At 41.2% G+C, this 21,031-nt stretch overlaps 1 protein-coding gene across 1 annotated transcript; it reads left to right on the top strand.

Annotated features, from left to right (window-relative positions):
• The first annotated feature begins 114 nt into the window (after positions 1-114).
• Positions 115-20,687, top strand: wdr43 (WD repeat domain 43). Its single transcript, XM_079693763.1, has 18 exons — positions 115-402; positions 1,224-1,355; positions 2,089-2,210; positions 4,918-5,038; positions 5,675-5,793; positions 5,939-6,041; positions 7,150-7,214; positions 7,653-7,812; positions 7,919-8,005; positions 8,142-8,258; positions 9,572-9,721; positions 10,042-10,128; positions 10,307-10,338; positions 10,537-10,600; positions 13,021-13,134; positions 14,055-14,124; positions 19,755-19,816; positions 19,942-20,687. Exons 1-18 carry the CDS (start codon positions 196-198, stop codon positions 20,083-20,085), a joined length of 1,956 nt encoding a protein of 651 aa, XP_079549889.1. The 5' UTR covers positions 115-195; the 3' UTR covers positions 20,086-20,687.
• The last annotated feature ends 344 nt before the right edge of the window (positions 20,688-21,031 follow it).

The raw sequence follows: 21,031 nt of genomic DNA, 5'->3' as shown, positions 1-21,031 counted from the left end.
TAGTTATTCAAAATCTAACAACTAGAGACCATCTATTATACGAGGAGGACATGAAGGCAGCATGAGTCCTGCTTGTTGTCTGGCAGCAGCCAATGGGAGGGGCGGTCCTTCTGACGTGCTAACGCGCATGTGCGTAGCAGTCCACACGTGGGGTCTGTGTAATCCACGCACGCAGACGCAAGCAGCGGCTCAGAAATGGCGGCCGATGTAGGTAGCTCTTCGCTGCAGTTACCCTGCGTATTTTCACCTAAATCACGACAATACTTAGCGTTGTGTGCCCAGGATGGCAGGCTTCGCATTTGGAACACAGATAGCAAAACACTTCACCAAGAATACGTGCCTTCAGCCCATTTGAGTGCCACCTGTATCTGCATAGCCTGGGGACCATGCCGGACAGTCAAGGTACGTGAGGCCCAAACACTTTCGTGTTAAAGTGCACGCAATAAGACGGGTGAAAGTGTCACTTTAAAAAAAAATATTCTCACAGAAAGCTTTGAACCTTCGCCAATGTGTTAACGCAGACGCATTCATTTTTCTGACACACATATAGCGTCGCCACGTTAGCAGTTAGCTAGCTTCCAACAGCTGCGCAGGACGCACATGTTAGTCCCACATGGTAGTGAAGAAAAGAAGGACAATGTCTTACTTTTTTATTTCAGTGCGAACTAACTCTTAGTAATACTTAAAGCAGCTCCATTAGTCTTACCAATTATTTTCTAAGCATATATAGACCTGTTAGTACTGCAAATAAACTCGTTATTGAAGTTAGCATTAGCCCACCAAAGCTCAGTAGCGTGTGCCACCATGACACTTCTGAGTGGAGAGGTTCACAAAGTGTTGCCTCTGTGGCAATTTATATAACCGTTTCACAAAAGTATATGTGTGTTGTTTATGACTAATAATTTGTATGCCAAGTAATTATGCTTTTTATAATACATGAAATGTGTTTATTGTATCCAGGATGTTTTACTCTAATTATGTCTACTACTCTCACTAGGTTGTTGAGTAACCTCATTTGATAGCACTAGCAGTATTTGCTTTTATCAGCTTTCAATGCATTTTTGATATAATATCAAAACAGTTATTGATGTAACAGACTGAGATTTAAATGCAAGTGAATTAATTTCAACCAAGTGATCCAAGCATGCACTATCTTTTTATAATACAAAATGTTTTGGTTGATGTTTAGGTAGTTATACATTACAATTATGCTGTGTTTTCAGGAGGGACCTCAGAGGAAGAAGAGGAAATCGGAGGCAGTGCAGGAGGAGAAGGCGGATCTGTTGGCTATGGGCACAGCAGCAGGCAGTGTGCTTATCTACAGTACAGCAAAGGGAGCACTGCACTGTACACTGGTGAGTGAGACTTAAAAAACATGTATCATGGCCTGTAAATTACTTTTTATGTTTTCCCCCTACTTTTCCAAGTACAAAAGTGTATTTTATTGCTGAAATGTTGTTGTGGCATGTGAAGGACCTTTTTAATCCAAGAAGTATTTTTTTGTATCAAAATATAGTTCTGTTAAAGCTGTGTTGACTCAAAAACAAAATTGTCATAATTTTCACCATGCCTAAGTGAAAAACAACAAATCAGAGCCAAGGAGACTGTAATGCAGTGCCAATGACTGCTAGTTTTAAAGCTAATCGGCTTTGATCAATTAAGTTAACATCATTTTATTTATCAACATTATGTTACTGCATTTTATTGGTTGAATGTTGACAAATATTTGAGCAAAAACCAAGCACTGGCTGGGGATATTTCTTTATTTAACAGCTTTATTTATTGTTCACTAGAATTTGAGCAATGTTGCTTAGTTTGACCTAGTTTGGCTTTCCTTTGGAGGATATGCATTTTTCAAATGTTACTAGGGATACAGAAGGAGTTAGAGAAAATATATTTTCCATAACTATTCAGGTTTAAGTACTACTGTCAGGATATAATGATAGCAAATCTGAGGCAAGGCTGTCTTTGAAAAAAGTTATCAATTGTAGCTTTTAAGTGAAAGCTATATTTATTCCTTTTATTTGTGTTTAGTTTGATAGGATACCTTGTTAACATCTAGTAACTACTGTTTTCTGTCCCTTGCAGGATGGAGGCCACAGTGGGGGAGTGAACTGTGTCCAGTGGCACCCTGAAGACGGTTTATTATACAGCGGCTCAGATGATACTAACATTGTAGAGTGGGACCTGCAGACGGGCAAGGCAAGAAGGTCAGTATTTGGTTTATAAGAAGATTATAGGAATTAGAAAAGGCCTTTCCTTAACGAAAGCCATTTGTGTGATTTTGCAACTAACCTGAAGGCTGTAATCATCAATTTACATGATTATTTAACTCAATTTGAATTGGCAGAAATGAGCAAATGCATACTAGGGCTGTACCCAAATATTTGTTCTTTGGAGTACTAGTCAGGTTTCAATTTCGTTATTTGTTTTTTCCCCGTTTATTTTTCAAATTGAATTTATTGAAAACTCCAATATCAACGTAAGAGCTTGTGCCTCTTCGGGGGGTGCTAACACTTAACCATAAACGTTATCGTTTACTTTCTCCGTCTTTATATGTATATATTACTTTTCTCCGTCACAAGCAACAACAACTTCCTGTCAACAGCGCGTGTTATTCTCCAAAGTTAATGTAAACTTGAATAATGTACTTCATTTGAATGTAATAATTATGTTGGTTGTTGTTTGTGGAAGCGCATCATGTCTTGAAAAATAAATCCGAACTTTTCGATCCGTTACGATTTATAAACTGAAGCAATATAAAAATGAGCCCCATTAACTGAGTTTTAAACATCACTTTAAATGGAAGATCACCATAGCCCTCACCCGATCGGTATCGGCCGATACTGATTTTGGCGATCGGCCCCAAAATTCCCGATTGGAGCATCCCTAATTATTAGTGATGCTCCAATCCATCGGTCACCGATCGATCAGTGCTCTCTAAACATGCCGATCGCATGACGTAGAATACATGACACTTTTCTCTGCGCGGCAACACAAGCTCGCCAAAATGGCTTCACCGGTCTGGCATTATTTTAAGGTGCCCGAAAAAGACAGTAACATCGCGGTATGCAACGAGTGTGAAGCAGAAATCCTGCAGCTCCGCTCGCTGTGACGGACTGGTGAGCGGAGCAACACACACAAGTGTTAGACCTAACACACTTTGCTATTTTATCTACCTCTGGAACAAGCTAAACTAGTTATAAATATATTTATTCCTCTCTGTCGGGTCACTCATTACTGGATCAGTGAGCTGCATGAGATGCTATCAGGAGAGAGAGAGAGAGAGAGGAAAAGAGCGCTTCCGCTAATTTCTCCCGTGATACTATCCAAAGTTAATGTAAACTTGAATAATGTACATAATTTGAATGTAATAATTATGTTGGTTGTTGTTTGTGGAAGCTCCAGTGAATGAGCCCCATTAACTGAGTTTTAAACATCACTTTAAATGAAAGTGATGTTTATATCTTCCATTTAGGCCCCGCCCACTCGATCGGTATCGGCCGATTCCGGCGATCGGCCCCGAAATTGGCGATCGGAGCATCCCTACTTATTATAATACTGGAGAAACTGTACCAACACCCAAATCAGGTTAAATCCATAGTTAACTGCAAGCTGGAGTTTATTTTCTAAACAGGTCCCTGGTTCACTTAACCAGAGGAGTAAGCTGCCATAATGCTGCATGCATTGTTCTCACATGCACTTTCCCAGTAAAGTTAAGACTCTACCTCATCTATTAGTTTGGCCGCTAGGACTGGGTGAAGTTCCTCTGTCCTGCCTGCCCTTTGCTGATTAAAGTGACGGGGGTTAACCCGGAGGTTAGCAACAACTTTAGCTCAGGCTAACTTAAGGTGGGCTAAACCTCTAGGGTGGACAATCTATTTCCATTTTATTGACAAGAAATTCCGTTTTCTCAGAAGTGAAACGGTTAACCGGTAAAGATGTGTGATGGTTAAACATGGCACTATTATTTTGTCAATGAGGAAAAGTGTTTTTTCAATCACAGGTATGAATATGTGCTGTCCAAAAAGCCAAATCAGAAGAGGCCAAAACTCCATCCCCTCCGTCCATCATGATGCAGAATATTTTATGGTCCCTGTCATGGACTTCTTTTGGGCAAGGACTAGTGTTGGACCGGGACCAGTATATCTTATTTTACCACTAGGTGTCACGCTTAACTTAGCAGCCTCATTCTTATCTTCCAGTGTAAAGTGTTTTTTCTGTTTTGTAGTGGTGATCAAAAATGGCAGAAATCAAAGGTGCAGAGTCCAGAATCTTTAGTTCTCTTTGAGACTAACTTGTAGTCCCCCCTCCCCAAAAAACACATACTTTTTTAGTAAAAAAGCATTATAATTGTAATGACATTGTTTTTACTTTTATCCTGATTCAAGGCAGTTGCTAACACAGGTGTGCATTCAAACAGGACAAAACACTTGCTTTAATGAACTGACTCTTTACTCACAAACTGAAATACACCAACAAGCCGTAACATTGAAGGCCCCACCATCATGCGTTTATCACTGTATTTCATCATAAACACCTTTCCTCTGTGATATAGTGGCAGCCCAGTTAGTGGGTAAAATCATGAGCCGTAATGTCACCATGAATGCTCACGACAGCCCATTTTTGGTCCTCAAAATGCTTTTGGAGAATGGTGGTAGTGTCTTTCCACATTTCTTACTGCAATCAGGTGGAGTGCAGTAGTAAATTGTATGCTGTTGAATGCAGCTGTACGATTTCAGTCCATTCACCTTGATATAAAAAAGAAAAACACAGATTACAAAACTCAATAGAGGATACTGGAGTTCAAAACAGGTGATGTTGATTAAAATAAATGGAATCCCTTAAAGATGCTGTGAGAGTAAAAATAAACACAGGCACCAAGAGTCCTCATGGTGTCTTTATTTGTTTACTCAGCAAGTGGAAGGCGGACCGTGCAGCAGTGACCAGTTTGAGCGTGAGCCCTGATGGAAAACTGCTACTGTCAGCAGGTCAGATCATCAAGATGTGGGACCTGGACACCAAGGAGATTTACAGGGTGAGTGCCAGCTGATCTACTTCATAGTTATTGATTTATTCGACTAGGCTCAAATATTATGGGCTTTCAGAAGTTACTCTTACAATTGAAAAATCCCAACCTAATGTAGTTAAAGTAAAACAATATGATTATAAATAGGAATCCATGGTATCTGTTCATCTTTATTTTCCTTACCTTTATAAATGTCTGGCCTAATCCAATTACATAACAATTTCTTGTAGTGAATTTGCCATTCACTACAAGAAATTGTTATGTGCCATTAAATGTATTATTATTATTATTATTATTATTATTTTTAAACACTGGAAATAACGGATTATAAGGGACAATGAGAAAATCCTACTGGCTGTTGGTACTTAAAATCTGAGGTGGGAAATTGTTTAGGTGCCTCAAGAGGCTTTGGAAAAATGTGCTTATTCAAAGTTAGTGTGATGGGCTTAAAGGCACTTCATAATTTTAAAACTAAATATACTTTTGTTTCCCCTGCACTAAATGTAAATGAAAACAGAAGGACATTGTGATCGGCCATTTTGTTATGAAATGTGTAATCCTAAATCACTAATTATTGGGTCTGGGGTCGGATATTTTCAGCAGGGGTGATTAAATTGTCCTGCTCTGCCATTGTTCCCTCTGCAGAAGTTCACAGGCCACTCCTCTGCGGTGACGACCCTACGTTTTGCCACCACACGACCTCCAGACAGCAACGGTCTCTACTTCCTGTCCGGTGCTGCACACGAACGGCTGCTCAGTGTTTGGTGAGCACTCAAAGAATACCCAGAGCCCTATTTCCATTTTGTAGTCAGTGATGCCGTTTCACCTGACATCTTTTGAAATATATTGCCGTAGTCTGCTTTTGCAGTGTGTATTTCCTCGAACTCACCGGAAGTTGTCTAATTTCAGGCAAGTACGGCAAGATGGAAAGGACAAGAACTCAGTGGTTTCCTTCACACTGACGGACGAGCCGCAACACATCGACCTCGTCCAGTCCAACAACAAGGAAGAGGTCAGAGTGGACAAATAACATTTAATTAATTTGGAAAAATGTATTCTGAAAAGAAGCCTTGCATGAGACGACAGGATAAAGTCTGGACATTGGCTATTAAAAAACATAATTGGTATTGACTAATATGTTAAGTATGTCCAAAAAATACACATTTTATACTTAAGGGAGAAAACATTGGAACTAAAGTTAAAAAAAGAGTTTAGTGCTACAATTAAAACTGGACTAGAGTTGTGAACTAAATCTGAATGATACAATTTGACTAAAACTAATAAGCATGGCCTTCTAAAGAATAAGGCTATATGTGACCCGCTCTATCAAAATCAGTCGAAGTCGCAACGGCTCATTTCAAAATAAATGTGGATTTGTGTAAAAAGATAGTTGTTCGGGTGTTTTGTTTGATTTTTAAACTTTCAGAATATTAAACTTGTTTCGGCAAATTCAGATGATAAAAACAACTTTGAAGCTTGTAATGGCATAATTACAAGCGGAGAACGGAGTGACTTGAAGTCACAACAGGCATAACAACAGCCGGTGTTTCTCGTGAGTGTTTTCCCCGGGAAACAAACGCAATACACATACACACACACTCGCGAGCGTCCCCCAGACCAGTAATCCAAACGGAAATATTTTCCATCCGGACTATTTTTATCATTTGCTCCACTAATAATCAGATCGATGGATTCCAGAGAAGAGGAAACTTTGAAGGCCTTTTTCTCAAAATGATGACTCTGTGACAGTCATTATATAATGTGACATATTTCGCTTAATATATGGAGCACAACAACAATCCTGATATCATTACAAAGCTAGGAATCTCCTCTTTCCAACAGTGTATACAACTCAAAATGTGTCTTCAGGTCAATGCGACTGATTTCGATGGAGCAGGTTATATATATATGCTGCCAAAACTAACGCTGCACTACATGTAGACTAGGATTGTAACCATTACATTTATTTGAAAAGAGCTTGAGATTTATGCTCTTGCTTCAAGCTCTGCTAAAGTGTTCCTCCCTGTGGTGTAATTATGTTGGAGCTATGCAGACACATTTATGGCCTGTTAAGCAACCTATTTACTTTATCCAAATGTTTGTTTATTTGTTCTACACAGGCGGTGAGGCTGGCAGTGGTGTGTAAGGATGGGCAGCTGCATCTGTTTGAGCACTTTTTAAATGGGTAAGCCCTTAAAGCAATGTATACAGAACTAGGCATCATATGGCAGCGCAAGGTAACTGTATGAAACATTCAAGCCCCTAGGAAAGCAATTACCTTTTCGTTTTTTAGAGACATTTTGCATTCTACTCGTACCAACTTTTTTTCTGTCCATACTATAAACCAAACATTTAAATAAAGCAAGCTGGCGCAGTCTAACGCTTTAAACCTGTATATTTTTGATGCACAACCACTTTAAATAATATCTTCACTTGCTCACATTGGGTGTGTTTGCTCCCTAATGGCTGTTCAGGGACATTACGCTGCCAACATGAGTCAGATCAGGAAGCATTTACGTCTCTCCTTCTAAATATGTGTTGAATACAAAATGTAATTGAACAGATTGTAATCAACATCGTATACTAGCCGCACTCAAGGCCTGTTAAACGTCTGTCCCCACAGTCCCTGTAAGAAGCCGCTGTCGCCCTCGTGTTCAGTTCAGATGTCTGACACAAAGGACTCACCTGTGCCAATCCCACTGCTGGCTGCCGCCCTGACCGCCGACAAACTGTCCGTGCAGCTGGCCTACGGGAACCACCTGCAGCCGGTGATGGAGAGAGTGGTGAGCACACAGGAGACTTTGTTTTAATCATCATCATCTTTGGTATCTTCCTAGAAATGTTGGCCGGTCGAACTGTTTGCTTACCTGCCATGCTTTGCCCTCCCAGGAGATCAACACCGCAGAGAGACACATCTGTTTGACCCGGGATGTTCAGACCAGCTTGTCCCTTACCATGGAGACCAGCGTATCCAAGGTAACAATCAAGTCTTCCTTTTCATTATGAGTCAAGAAGACCAAGCTAACCTGGGCATGATCTCCAGACCTTTTAATGGTCTATTTTCAACCCTGTGACTGAAGATGAAAAGCTGAGATTCTGTTTTGTGTTCCAGGTGAAGACCCCTATTGTCAACAACAAGAGCAAAGTGCTGGTGCCAGGGCTCCCTGGCCACCAGGCCCCAGTCAAAGGAACATCAGAGAAGAGGAAAAAAGACACAGACACCAAAGAGGTGGGTCCAGTATTCAGTGCCCCTTTCTCACTCTGCTGGTTTTATGGCTCTGCCTCCAAACAAATAAACACATCACATGTCACTTGTTAGACGCTTTTATCCAAAGCGACTTACATACTCGATACTGTGGACAATCCCCACAGGATTAATTTGGGGTGAAGTGTCTCAGGGACACAACGACATGAAATGGGGTTTGAACCTCAAACACAATTTTTGAACCAAAATACGTCTTAATATGTGACCAAAGGGGCACTGTTTTAACTGTAACATCAGTGTTCTTCGGCACTATGTCTTCATTGGTTCACTCTTTTTCACATCTTGAACATGTTCATTTCTGACTTGTTTTAGTTTTCTTCAAAATGATAGCAAATAAAGTCTCACTCGGACAGTATCAGGATATTATGATGAGGAATTTCAAAATTAAAGTCAAACTTGGCTGTGATCCCTCTATACTCTTATTTGAACAAAAACATCATATTGGAACAATTACACACAATTACGGGTTAAATCAATCCATTATATTTAGGAGAAAATATCAAGACATACATCATAGCCTTAACATATCGATAATCATGATCGCAAAGCACTACCACTTAGTAACAACTCACTCATTCATCCTAAGCATATGGCGCGTTCACACCGCAATACTTTTCCCACTTTAGTTCATGAGAACTCTTTAGTTCTCTTGAACAGAGTACAGATCGCGTTCACACCGGAAATTAATTCCTGGGGGTAGATTAGGCAAATGAAGCCGCTGACGTCACTTTTTCTTCTGCTTTGGGTTTACTGGTCCCAGCAGCTTCCACTGAAGCCTTCCGAGTAAATCGCCAGAACGCCGACACCTCCTCATCTCCACTGCTCCCATGTTTTCTTTTGTGTTGCCATAAGTTAGTCTCTCTGCGTTTCTGCGCTGGGCTAATGCTAATAATGCTAATGCGAGGATAATAAAATGGCGGCTTCACAAAACTTTGGGAGTTTTACGGGGCGTGGTTTGCAATCCGCCCAGCCAATCAGACATAGGAACCTTTTTCTCCCACGAAAGTTCCTGCTCTCTAGCAGGGACTGAAAAGGGGGTCAAAAGGTTCTCATGAACTAATTTAGTTCCTGCATGGGCTTTTTGGTGTCAACGCAAATATATCGTAGTTCTTGTGAACTATTGTGGGAAAAGTACTCCGGTGTGAACGCGGCTATAGTATTTTATTTCTGCATGTTTTCAACTAGTATTGTGTTGTTGGTGTTAAACCTGGGAAAGTCAATACATTAAGCGTGTGTTGAGATTCCTGTTAATCTAATACATCTCTGTTCTCCTACAGATTTCAATAGTAGAGCGACTCGGTGAGATCGATCTGTCTACAGTCCCCAGCGAGAAGGGGGCCCCTAAAGGGACGGCCTCTCTACAGACAGACAACTTTGCAGTGCTGCTGGTGCAGGGCCTGGAGAGCAACGACGCCAGCATCCTAAATGTAAGAGTCTGAAGTCAAACACGGGTTTTGAGAAATGGAAATACCAAAGTGAATGCCTTATGTTGTTTTCCCCTCAGATTTGTCCTCATTTGCCTTTCAGAAGGTTATAGAGACCATCTGTACCACCAACGCTAAGATGATTTGAATTTGGAATTTGTTTAACTCGATCACAAATAGATATTTTTACACCAAGGCTGATTGTTTAGTATTCAGAGTTCAAACTTGTACAAGCTTCTACAATTTCCTGGATGTTCAGCTCATCTCCGTTCAAACACAAGCCTCTACTTTAAATGTGTCAAATCTTCTTTCCTCTACCACAGAAAGTTTTTCAGACTCGTAAAGAGATGGTGATCAAGAAAACGGTTGCTCGGTTACCCCTCCCTGCTGTTTTACCCTTGGTGGAGGAGGTGAGGTTTAATTTTCTTTCACATTCCTTTTTGACACATGCCAAGGCTTTTTTATCCTGTCTTCAGCCTTAACCTGCCCAGATCTTCTGTCCCCATCACCATTTTTTAAGTGGAGCTGTTAACTCTGCTATGATTCACTGCAGTTTTTATAATCGGCTCTGTATCTCCTCTCCTGTAGCTCACAAAGAGGCTCCAAGGGCACCCTTTCACGTAAGTTGGCGCCTGACAGATCAACTGTCAGCATTTAATTGGTTTCAGTTGACAGTGTTTGACCAATGCAAACCTCGCTGTTTGTGCTGCTGCTTTTTAACTTATCCATAAAAAACAATGAGCCCCATCATGTGGATATACACAATCATGCAGTTCTGGGCCCCACTTGACAGCTTATGAATGTGTTCCTTCCTATAGGGCCGTTCTAATGGTGCGGTGGCTCAAGGCTGTGCTCATGCACCACACATCATACCTGGCATCGGTGAGTCCGCTTTCCTGGCATCACATTATGTCTGTAATGCTTATGTGCAGCCACCAGGCCCAAGATTGTTGCGTTTTCTTTGGTGCAGGGATGCGTACCTTTTTGAAAAACAACCCAGGAATTAGCATTGCAGGGCTCCCTCGATAAAAAGCCAATCAAATATTTGTATTGGAATATAGCAGAAAATGAGCTCCTTGACTAACAAACGTTTATTATAACCAGGGGTGCACATATCTGGTACGCATGCGCGGCAAACATCTGAAATGCGTACCGTCACTTGTGTCACTAAGGGCATTTGCGTACCGGCGGACTTGTGAAGCATTTCCAGAAGGCGCTTCGATCACTGGAAGACAGAGCCGGTCACCGTGCGCACAGACGGGGCTGGTGTTAACGTCGGTGTGTACAACAGAATTGTGCTACAAATTCCACTAGTGCCCACCTCCCGTCGACGTTCAATACATAACACACTTAAGGCTTTCCCCCACCTGATCACTGCATAATGTGACTCCCTTTAACCTGTTTAGCCCGAGAGCCCCCTGTACAGGGGGCGGCGGTGTCTTTTTTCACGACACTGTGTCTCAGGGCTTCTTAATATTTATAAACCTATTAATGTTTCATTAACTCAGCTAACTGACAATACCAATCATTTTTACCGAAACAAAACACAAGTCTCACAAGAAGCGTCTAAATTAGCCCTGAGCGGAAAAATGCTGTCGCACTTAGCACAGAACTCAAGGTAAAAATACCCTTATTACTTACCGTAACTGCACATACAAGATATCGGATTAAAGATGAGATTCCACAGATTATATAGGTATTGGTATCATCACCGAGCATTACGGAGCATTCACGGGGGATCGTCTCACCGTATCTATTATTCTGATCAAAAGTCGTGTTCAATGGCATTAAAACGATAAAAAACACTGCTGAAGGTTAATCCAATGTGTCTTTGTCACTTTGAAATGATTACTGATAATCCATCATTCCATTTTTTTGTCAAACTGAGATTTCATATTAGCTGCTAATGGTAGCCACCAGAGTATCACAGCTTCTTGTTCCGGGGCATTCTGGCTGCGCATCACTCTATTCACCAATGGGTAATGTTTAGATGGATTTTAGGAACTTCCCCTCGATTCTATTGGCTCCAACTGTGAAAAAGAGGTGTCAATCATCAAAATCGAACGAGGGGGGGCCAGAGATGTAGAAAATGCACCCAAATGACCCCAGAAGTGTTTTTTTCTAAATCTCTCTAAAAAGGTCAAATATCACTTGTTTTGCATCAATCTTGATACAGGGCACTCATTATATGTTGTAGTTTGGATTCCTAAAGCTTTTAGTCTACTATCCCATCATTCAAGGGTGGTTTTCACTATAGGTAATGTTTTATTTCTTTTGGACGGACACTATAATTTACTTTTTATTTTACTATGTTCAATCTGAATTTACTTTAAAATAAAAAAAAATCTTTATTGATTCTGACTTTTCTACATTCAACTCACAGGTTATCATTGCTTTGAGAAAAAAGATTATTAATTTACCCCTTTTTAGAAGGGAAGATATGGTCATTTGTTCTGGGTAGGGATGCTCCGATCGATATCGGCCGATATTCACTCTCGGTCAATCGATCGGTGCTCTCTATAAATGCCGATCACATGGCGTAAAATACATGACACTTTTCTCTGTGCGCGGCAACACAAGCTCGCCAAAATGGCTTCACCGGTCTGGCATTATTTTAAGGTGTCCGAAAAAGACAATAAAATAGCGGTATGCAACGAGTGTGAAGCAGAAATCCTGCAGCTCCGCCCGCTGTGACGGACCGGTGAGCGGAGCAACACACACAAGAGTTAGACCTAACACACTTAGCTATTTTATCTACCTCTGGAACAAGCTAAACTAGTTATAAATATATTTATTCATCACTGTCGGGTCACTCATTACTGGATCAGTGAGCTGCATGAGATACTGACAGGCTGTCAGGGGAGAGAGAGAGAGAGAGGGATAGAGAGCGCTTCTGCTCATTTCTCCCGTGTTATGATTAAAGTTAATGTAAACTTGAATAATGTACTTCATTTGAATGTAATAATTATGTTGGTTGTTTGTGGAAGCGCCAGTGAATGAGCCCCATTAACTGAGTTTTAAACATCACTTCAAATGGAAGATCCCCATAGCCCCCACCCACCCCCTCGATCAGATCGGCGATCGTTATCGGCCGATTCTGGCGATCGCCCCCAAAATTAGCGATCGGAGCATCTCTAGTTCTGGGAATGTCATTTTCGAGCCTGAGACCTGAACAACAGGCTGAGGGCTTAACAGGTTAAAAGTTTGATGTAGGAGTTGAGCTCGACACATCACACGGTTCTTGTTGAGTTTTCTGCTGCCGAAATGTTTTTAACTGACTGGTCCATCTGTTATCCCAACAGCTGCCAGACCTGGTTACCCAGCTTGGAGTGCTTTATCACATGATCGAGAGCAGAGTGAAGATGTTCCACAAGCTGACCAAGCTGCACGGGAAACTCTATCTCCTCATGACACAGGTAGGTGTCGACATTTACAGAGACAACAGCCGTTTCTTTGCTTTTAAATGACTCAGGGATGTTTAAGGTGTGAATTCAGAGGTAGGGAAGGCTTTGATTCCCTTTTCGATGATAATGTAGTTCCCAGTATCAGAACTCAACTCCACAGTCTGATGTCCTGTTAGAGACCCCTGATCAAAACATTTAGACCTCGCCCAATAACGATTGAGTGCCGACTAACCAATGCACCTTCTCCTTCCTCCCCTTAGGGGAAATTAACAGGGTCATTGTCCCATGTATAAAGTTCGACCAACAAGCTTGACAAATGTTACAAAATCTACGCATATTATTGGACTTTCTATCGACCCTTTGCACAAGGTTTATTTCAATATATAACTGACTCAAGGTATTTATTTCTAACCTCGAGTTAAGACTTGTGCTTCCACCCCAGCACTCTGGTGCCTCAGTCCCACAAGGACAATAACTTTGAAAATGCAAAGTTGATTCTGTAGCCTTGTGCTAAAAGTTTTTCAGTGCCCATTGCCTGGACTGGAACAATCTGTTGATGAAAGTGGACAGGATTATTTTTCTATGCCCCTTACATCTGCATCACAACCAAAATGCACCTGTGGATTTTACAAAGACGAGAACCTACAGGGATTATTATCAGTTTGCATAATGCATGGTTGACAGCGTCTGACCTTGTTGAGAAGGCAGGTGAAAAGTCATGCTTCATTAGAAACACACAATGATTCAAGGACATTTGGATGTATATTGTATTGTCACTGTCCAATTCCATAATATACACTGAGCTGCAGTGCTGGGTAAAGGTGCATTCTAACACATCTTGAAAACAAAGTGCATTTTGCACTAGTGCTGAGTAAAAAAAAAGGTCTACAATTCTTTGAATCTCTAATGGCAATCTTCCCTTTTACCACTAGGTGGCGACAAGTGACAGCAGCAACACAGTGACAGAGGTTGACCACACAGCTAAGCTGGTGTATGAAGAAGGTGAGTGTTTCTGTTGTGTCCCTTGTTCTCTTCACTCTTGACTTGTGTTCCCAGCAGCCCTTGGTCTTTAAAACCTTCCTTAAGCCTCAGTCAATGATGCTTCAGTGTGACTGAAATGAAAGGATCATCTAATTTAAGAGTGGCTTTCAGATGCAAAGTGACTACTTAAAACTTGATGCAGAGCAATAGGTCAAAAATAATGGCCAGTGTTTCCCACACATAGACTATACTTGGGTGGGCCGCCCAGTAGGGGGGTGCAACCACTAATCGACTTAATCGATTAAAATCGATTACCAAATGAGTTGCCAACTAATTCAGTCGTCGATTCGTTGGTGACGTCATCACGTGTTTTATGCGCCGTTAAGCTCCAACGTTATTGGTGTTTTTATCGGTATTGGAGACATTTAAAAAATATATGTCATGTATTATTGCTACAAAAATATTATATCGCAGTCTTAGTGTCGCCAACTCGTTTATAATATGCAAAAAGACAAACAAATGCGTCTGTGCGTCCTGTCTGTGTGGTAGGGGGCGGGGCTTTTGATGTGACAGTGTTTCCCCTAGGTTTACTGCCTTGGAAGGGTGCTGCTCGGGTACCTCCCCAAAAAATATTTCAAGGCACCCCAATTTTTTTTATCCTCTGGAGCAGAGAGGAGCTGTGGATTATTGATATCGTACAGTAACAAAGTATTTGTACATTACAAAGTAATAAAGTACAGTGTTACACTGTGCTGTATTACTTTTATTCAAACTGTATTCCCTTCGTATCATGTAGCCTACACTTCTTCCTTTCATTGATACATTTAAAGAGCAACTTGCAGGTTAGAGACACCTGTGAATACATTTGTAGGAAAATGATGAATACACTAGATTTTCCCAAAAATATACAGAAATATACACTACAGTGACATCTGGCGTCGTTTTAGTAAGACATTTTCACTTCCGCATAAAAAAGCCCCCATGTTGCGAGAGCGGCCGGTCTAACGTATGAATAAACATGGATCACAATGCTAGTTTTGACACAGAAGAGGTTGAAAATATATATTCGAATGCATATGATTATAATTATGAGCCTGCTAGGCGACCAAGAGACCAGGAGCAGCCAAGGATTAGAACAAATAACGGCCATCGGAGAGAAATGGAGCTTTGGTGTGTGGAGAACCAGTGGAGAACAGAGCAACTGTCTTGGTGAGTGACCGGCGTTAGCATGTTAGCTAACGTCAGTCACATCACAACATTGTAAAGGGAGAGAGATGTAATACGGTTTCTTGATAAAGCTGTGGAGACTGAGTATGTGCTGCAGGGAGGTGGATGCACAACGCACCCAGGAACGAACGCTAGCTCCGGTCCTTCTCCCGTGAGGGAAACTGTGCACTCGATGCCCTGACAGGCTTGTGTTTGTGCAACCTGCACAAACAAAAGCTCACCATGATTACAAATGGTGAAATGCAATGTAAAATTACCGAAAAAATACCAGCTCACTAAATCACAACCGCTCAAATCAACTACAAACTACTACCGCGGATTGGGCAGAGAACGAGTCCGAGAAAGTTAACTCCTCCATGTGACGTAATATGACGCGTTTGACGTATGACGTAAAAAAAAAAGCAGTTTTTAGTAGCAGAGCTCAAAACGGCTCCTTTGCCTCTGAATTCCTGCCCTTATGTCTTGTAAAACATATCAAATCCTGCATTAACATTTTTAATGGTAATTTTCAGGCAAGGTTAAGCATAAATGTAGTAAAAAAACAAAACCTGCAAGTTGCTCTTTAAATCACCTGACTACAGCATATAACATACCTGCTGCAACCCTGTGCTGCTGCTGCTTCTCTCTGCCTCATCCTCTATTGCTGGAGGCAGCTCCACCTCATCTGATCTCTGATATGAAAGCAATCGTGTTATGATCATATTGAGCTATTGGTGTGAGTCTAACATTAAACAAGCAGTCTGCTTGTCATACATTGCTGACGATACATTTTAAGAGGCAATTTGTTGAGTCACTGCCGCTAAATGCCGGTAGCATCAAGCTATCAAATCCTGCATTAGCCTCACATCAACAGGTGTAGACAGAACATCCAATTATCCTGAGCTAATTTACTGAATAAACCAACTCACATCTCCTGTCTTTTTTTTCACCCAACTCATTAGACTATTCTTCTGCTGGCGTTTCATTGTTGTTTTCTGTCAAATTCAATACCTTAGTTCAAACCGCGGTACCTGCTCACAATCTGTGAGCTATTTTTAGAATGCGCACGCTACGTTTGTTGTCACGTTCGTGCGCGTCCACCTGGGCAGGCTGGTGTTTCCTTCTCCCGTGACGATAACGGCTTGCGGTTAAAAAATTATAATAAAGGAATTTGAAACTGGGGGGGGGGGGGGTGCAGACACAAGCGGGCAGACAGCAGAGCTTGGGGCAATAATGCAGAAGGAGAATGTGAATACGCAAAGCAGTGGACACTGAAACATGCACATTGGATAAATAACATAGGCGTTTAGTTTATTTAATAAAAGAGCACATGTGAAAAGTGACCGTAGATAGATTACTTCAGTTGCAATTTGGTGCTATATATTGTTTTTTTTAAATAAAAAAACAAACAAAAAAACACCTTGAATTTCAGGCAGGGCGCAGCGCCCCGCCAAGACAATGGAAGGGGAAACACTGTGTGAAATATTATTTATTTAATTTAAATAAAAAGCAATGTTAATTTTGTTCAAAAATGTGTTTAGTTAATTTAATAATATATGTATTTTTGAATCAAGTATTCATCTTTATTGTCTTCATTGTTAGTTTCCACATGCCTAAAACAACCTCAAGCTAAATCTAAAAGTTGATGGCTAAATAAGAGCGTTTGAGAAATTGTGCAAGGCATACGGTAATAGTCCGAATAATCCATTAATCGTTTCATTAATCGATAGATTAATCGATTATCAAATTATTCGTTTGTTGCAGCCCTACCGCCCAGGTATATTAACGGCTGCCCAAGTATATTTCGCAACCCATTTATTTTAATTTTTTTAATTCGTCCGTGACCAAGACGTCATCTGCGATCGATTAACTTGTGGACAATGATCCCTCGCTCTACGCCTCCTGTACCCACTCCCGGACTGGCCATCGGGAGGACCGGGGGGTTGCCGATGGCCTGGCCTGTTAAGTGGCCTGCCTCACACAGGGTGACTGGCTGTCTGCATGATGTGGTCTGCCGACATGGCCACTGTCATACAGATCATAAATCAAAGCCTTAATTGGTCTCTGTGTGTCATTCAAGCTCGGGATAACCTCAGGTGAGGCAAAGGACTCTCTGAGTGCCTAGTTAACTTAGTCAAAGTTCTCAGTGGGTCTCAAACGGTTTGGTCACCATTTATGTAAGCACATATTTCCATTTGAGAGGGTAGTGATTAGTAAAATATGCATAAATAAAAAGTTAACTAGGTGAAAAAAGGTAAGATACACTTTAAAAACTTGTTGAGAGCTAAAACTAGTCTTTGCTGCTGCCTCAAAGAGGAGCAGGGAGGAGACGAGAGAGACAGGAGAGGCTGGTTCAGGAGCGCATACACACTCACGACTATAAATGAACCAAAAATAAATAAACAAGTTTCGGTGTTTTTTCATATTTGAAATGGGATGTTATGGCCATGATTTTATGATAATGTATACATTTCTGTTTCAAATAGGTGTTTCTCTTTATTTCACCCTCAAAATGCACCAGATTGATGCATTTAACTCCCAACATTTAAATAAAATCTTACCAGGGGAGCATGCCCCCTGCCCCCCCTAGAAGATTTGAGGTCCACCCCCACTTAAAATCACATTGATAGGTTCCTAAATACATTTACAATTTTTTTTTAAATAGTAACCTATGTTTATGTGTGTGTAGTAGATTTAAACTATAGGGCTATCACTACGGGCCCTGCCTGTACCTGTTGGCTCTGCCATCGCGTGAAGGGTCTTCTAACAAGCGACCAACAGAAAGGTTAATGTTGTTGCACGTCACCTCAACCCCCCCCCCGCTACCACCGACCCCCCAAGTATATTTCAGATCTGTGGGAAACACTGATGGCACACTTAGTTTTATGATTATTTTTGGCCTGTATCATTTTGTAACCGAAGCAGACGTTAGCCAGTCGCTCTTGCTGATGCACCGCACGCAAACATGACTACTGTTGCCTGGCAACCCGACCTGCAGCGTTTCCGACCCCCCCCCTTGAGCGGAACAACAAGGCCCTGCTCTGTTCACTCTCATTTCTCATTACCGCACTGTATAAGACGCTTTATGGACCACGTCGACAATTGGCTTTCATGAAATTAAGCCACGCTTTGAGGTCCAATACTCCTGTCAGCGGGCCAGGATGTAAAGGTTTCAACAAAAAAAGTTCATGGAAGGAGCTGATGAACATGAGGCTGCTGCTGGGCTTATCGCGGGTCCAGTGAGGGAATCTGACAGGGAGTTGTCAGTATAGTCAGTCAATGAGTGTGATTTAAATTCAGGTACAAACAACACTTAATGCGCTCTAATAGTACAGGTTGTTGCATGTGTAGGTAGCATGATTCTCACACTGATGTGCCATGCATGAGCCGGAACAATTAGAGTAGCTGCGGAAACATCTGTCTGAATACAGGATTAGAATTAGGCCTCAAAGCTAATGGGGCTCCCAGATAGGAAATTGGACATGTTACAGAGAAACTAATTGTCTGCGAGTGCTCGTAAAGCCTTGCTACTCATTATGAAAATTCTCCGTGTGTCAAGCTTGGTCCTTTTTAAATTTGACGGAACAGCGCCTGAAAAGTCTTGAATTTGATGTTTAAGGAGCATGCTGCAACGCCTCTTTTTTTTTTACTCCAAATCTCATTAAGTTGATGGGTATCTTACAATAAAGGAAAAGGCTCTACGGTTGACATGTTTCATCCCTATTGTAGTCCTGCCACTTGACTTTGAAATGAAAGTCTGTACATTTTATGTTGGTGAAATGCATCTTGAATTGTCAATTAGCCAGCTTGATGTAATTTCTAAGGAAGAAAAAAAGAAGAAAAAAATCTCAACTGCTTTGAGTGTTCACATAAGCGAGCGGTCTCTGTTCATTATGTAGTGTTCAGCTTTATTCTCCATGTCCTCTTGCATGCGTAAACTAAAATCTTGTTTTGTATATTTATTATTAAACAATTTCATTGAATAAACAACAATTTAATGCTATCAAATGTTTCTTAGCCTGGAAGATAACGTTTAAGACTAACAAGAGTCAAACACAACCACTGACTGTTGGTACTCAAAATCTTCTCATTGAGTTGTAAGGTGTAGGCTTCAGAAGCTTTTTCTTTTTTTTGTAAGTATTTGATATGCATTTCTGCAAATTGAGTAATTGTGAAGGGTGGAAAAAAAGTGTTCTTTAAAATAAAGTGTATTTGCATGTTTTTTTTTTTTTTGCTGGCACAAAAAGTGAACAAATACCATCTGCACATTGGCATCAGAATTGATGTCCCCGTTATTGTATTCAAATGCAAATATCTGCCATCTCTCGCATGATATTTATATACAAGTGAAAGCCCATAAGGCTTTTTGTTTTCTCATGTTGAGGTTGTACCAGCCTTGATGTAGTGAAGACAGTTTTACAGCAAATGGATTTGTTTCTTTACAGAATCATCTGACGAGGATGAGGCCTCTGGTGACGAAGCTCTTCGTGATGACGAGGACTCTGATGTAAGTCACTCAGATCTTACAAGTGTCTATAAAGACTGTTAATGTTCACACCCAAACTGCAGCAGTTATCAGGCTATGCATTTTAAAATGAGCACTAAGCACTAATTTGTTGTGGTCCTTCTCAGAACTGGGAAGAGGACGAGGTGCTGGAGCAGAAGATGGAGGAGGAACAAGTAGACGAGGAAGAGGGCGACCCCGACATCAGGAGAGACTCCAAAGAGAACGGAGAGGAAGACATGGAGCACGGGAACGAGAGCGAAGAGGAGTGAGGCGCGGAACAAGAAACACACGATCATACACAAACGGACCTGAAAGCGTTATATATATACTTTCATTTTATTTTCTTCGATTTTATTATCTGAACCAAATGTGGTTTTACAAAAAATAAATCAAGGGACACGTGGGGTTGCAACGTGGGTGGCCCAGACCCCCAGCCCCCTTCCACCTCCCTGTCTTTTCATCAGAGGAACAGATGCAGCAGAAACATTCTGCAGAATGATAATTGATGAGTTCCCTCAGTCTGCATCCCAGCTCTGACACCTTAGCGTTCATAGAGACGGAAAATATGACTTGCTGGCGTTCCATTTTGCCTAAACTGCATTCCAAATTTTATGTTATGTATTAAATAGTTATTAGAGTATATTGTATGAGCAGCTTTACAGTAGAAAAGACGGATGTGTTGATTCTAAGAACTCTGGAACCCGCCTTACTGACTCGAATACAGCGCAAGGTGCAGCTGGGATGCAGGCTGTTTGTTGCACAGAAGACTGCTACATCTGTATGTACAGTGAAGTGTTTGTACGAGCTCTTCCCTCTACACTTAACCCCCCTCCCCAGAAATGCTTGGGATTAAATGAACTCCTGTAAAGTCTCTTGTTTATTTTTTTAATTCCGGATTTGTTGCAGCATCTTGTTTTAAATGTGTTCTGTTTGTACGTATGATACCCGGGCATGTCCACTGCCCTGGACCCTTAGTCAGAGACGGCAAAGTAAAAGAAAATGTGAACGTGTGCAAATAAATAGGTGAATAAATGGGTTTTCAAATGGCTCGCTCTGTCTGATGAAGGTGGGGTGGCTTCAGTGAGAGGTAAGAGAAGGCTCTATTCTCATTTTCTGGGGGTTTTAACTTTCTCCAGTGTGTTTTATAGGTTTTTGCATTTAAATGGTTTGCAAAGTTTTGAATCCCAAAGTTCCCTCCAGAGGGAAACTTCTCCA

This window comes from Notothenia rossii (genome assembly GCF_949606895.1).
Source record: "Notothenia rossii genome assembly, chromosome: 7".
Classification (NCBI taxonomy): Eukaryota; Metazoa; Chordata; class Actinopteri; order Perciformes; family Nototheniidae; genus Notothenia; species Notothenia rossii.
This window is presented reverse-complemented; position numbering and strand designations above follow the sequence as displayed.

Coding starts and splice junctions, on each gene's coding strand:
- wdr43 (XM_079693763.1), top strand. CDS start 196: ATGGCGGCCGATGTAGGTAGCTCTTCGCTGCAGTTACCCTGCGTATTT. Junction 5,794..5,938: donor GAACGGCTGCTCAGTGTTTG/GTGAGCACTCAA, acceptor GTCTAATTTCAG/GCAAGTACGGCAAGATGGAA. Junction 10,129..10,306: donor TTTTACCCTTGGTGGAGGAG/GTGAGGTTTAAT, acceptor CCTCTCCTGTAG/CTCACAAAGAGGCTCCAAGG.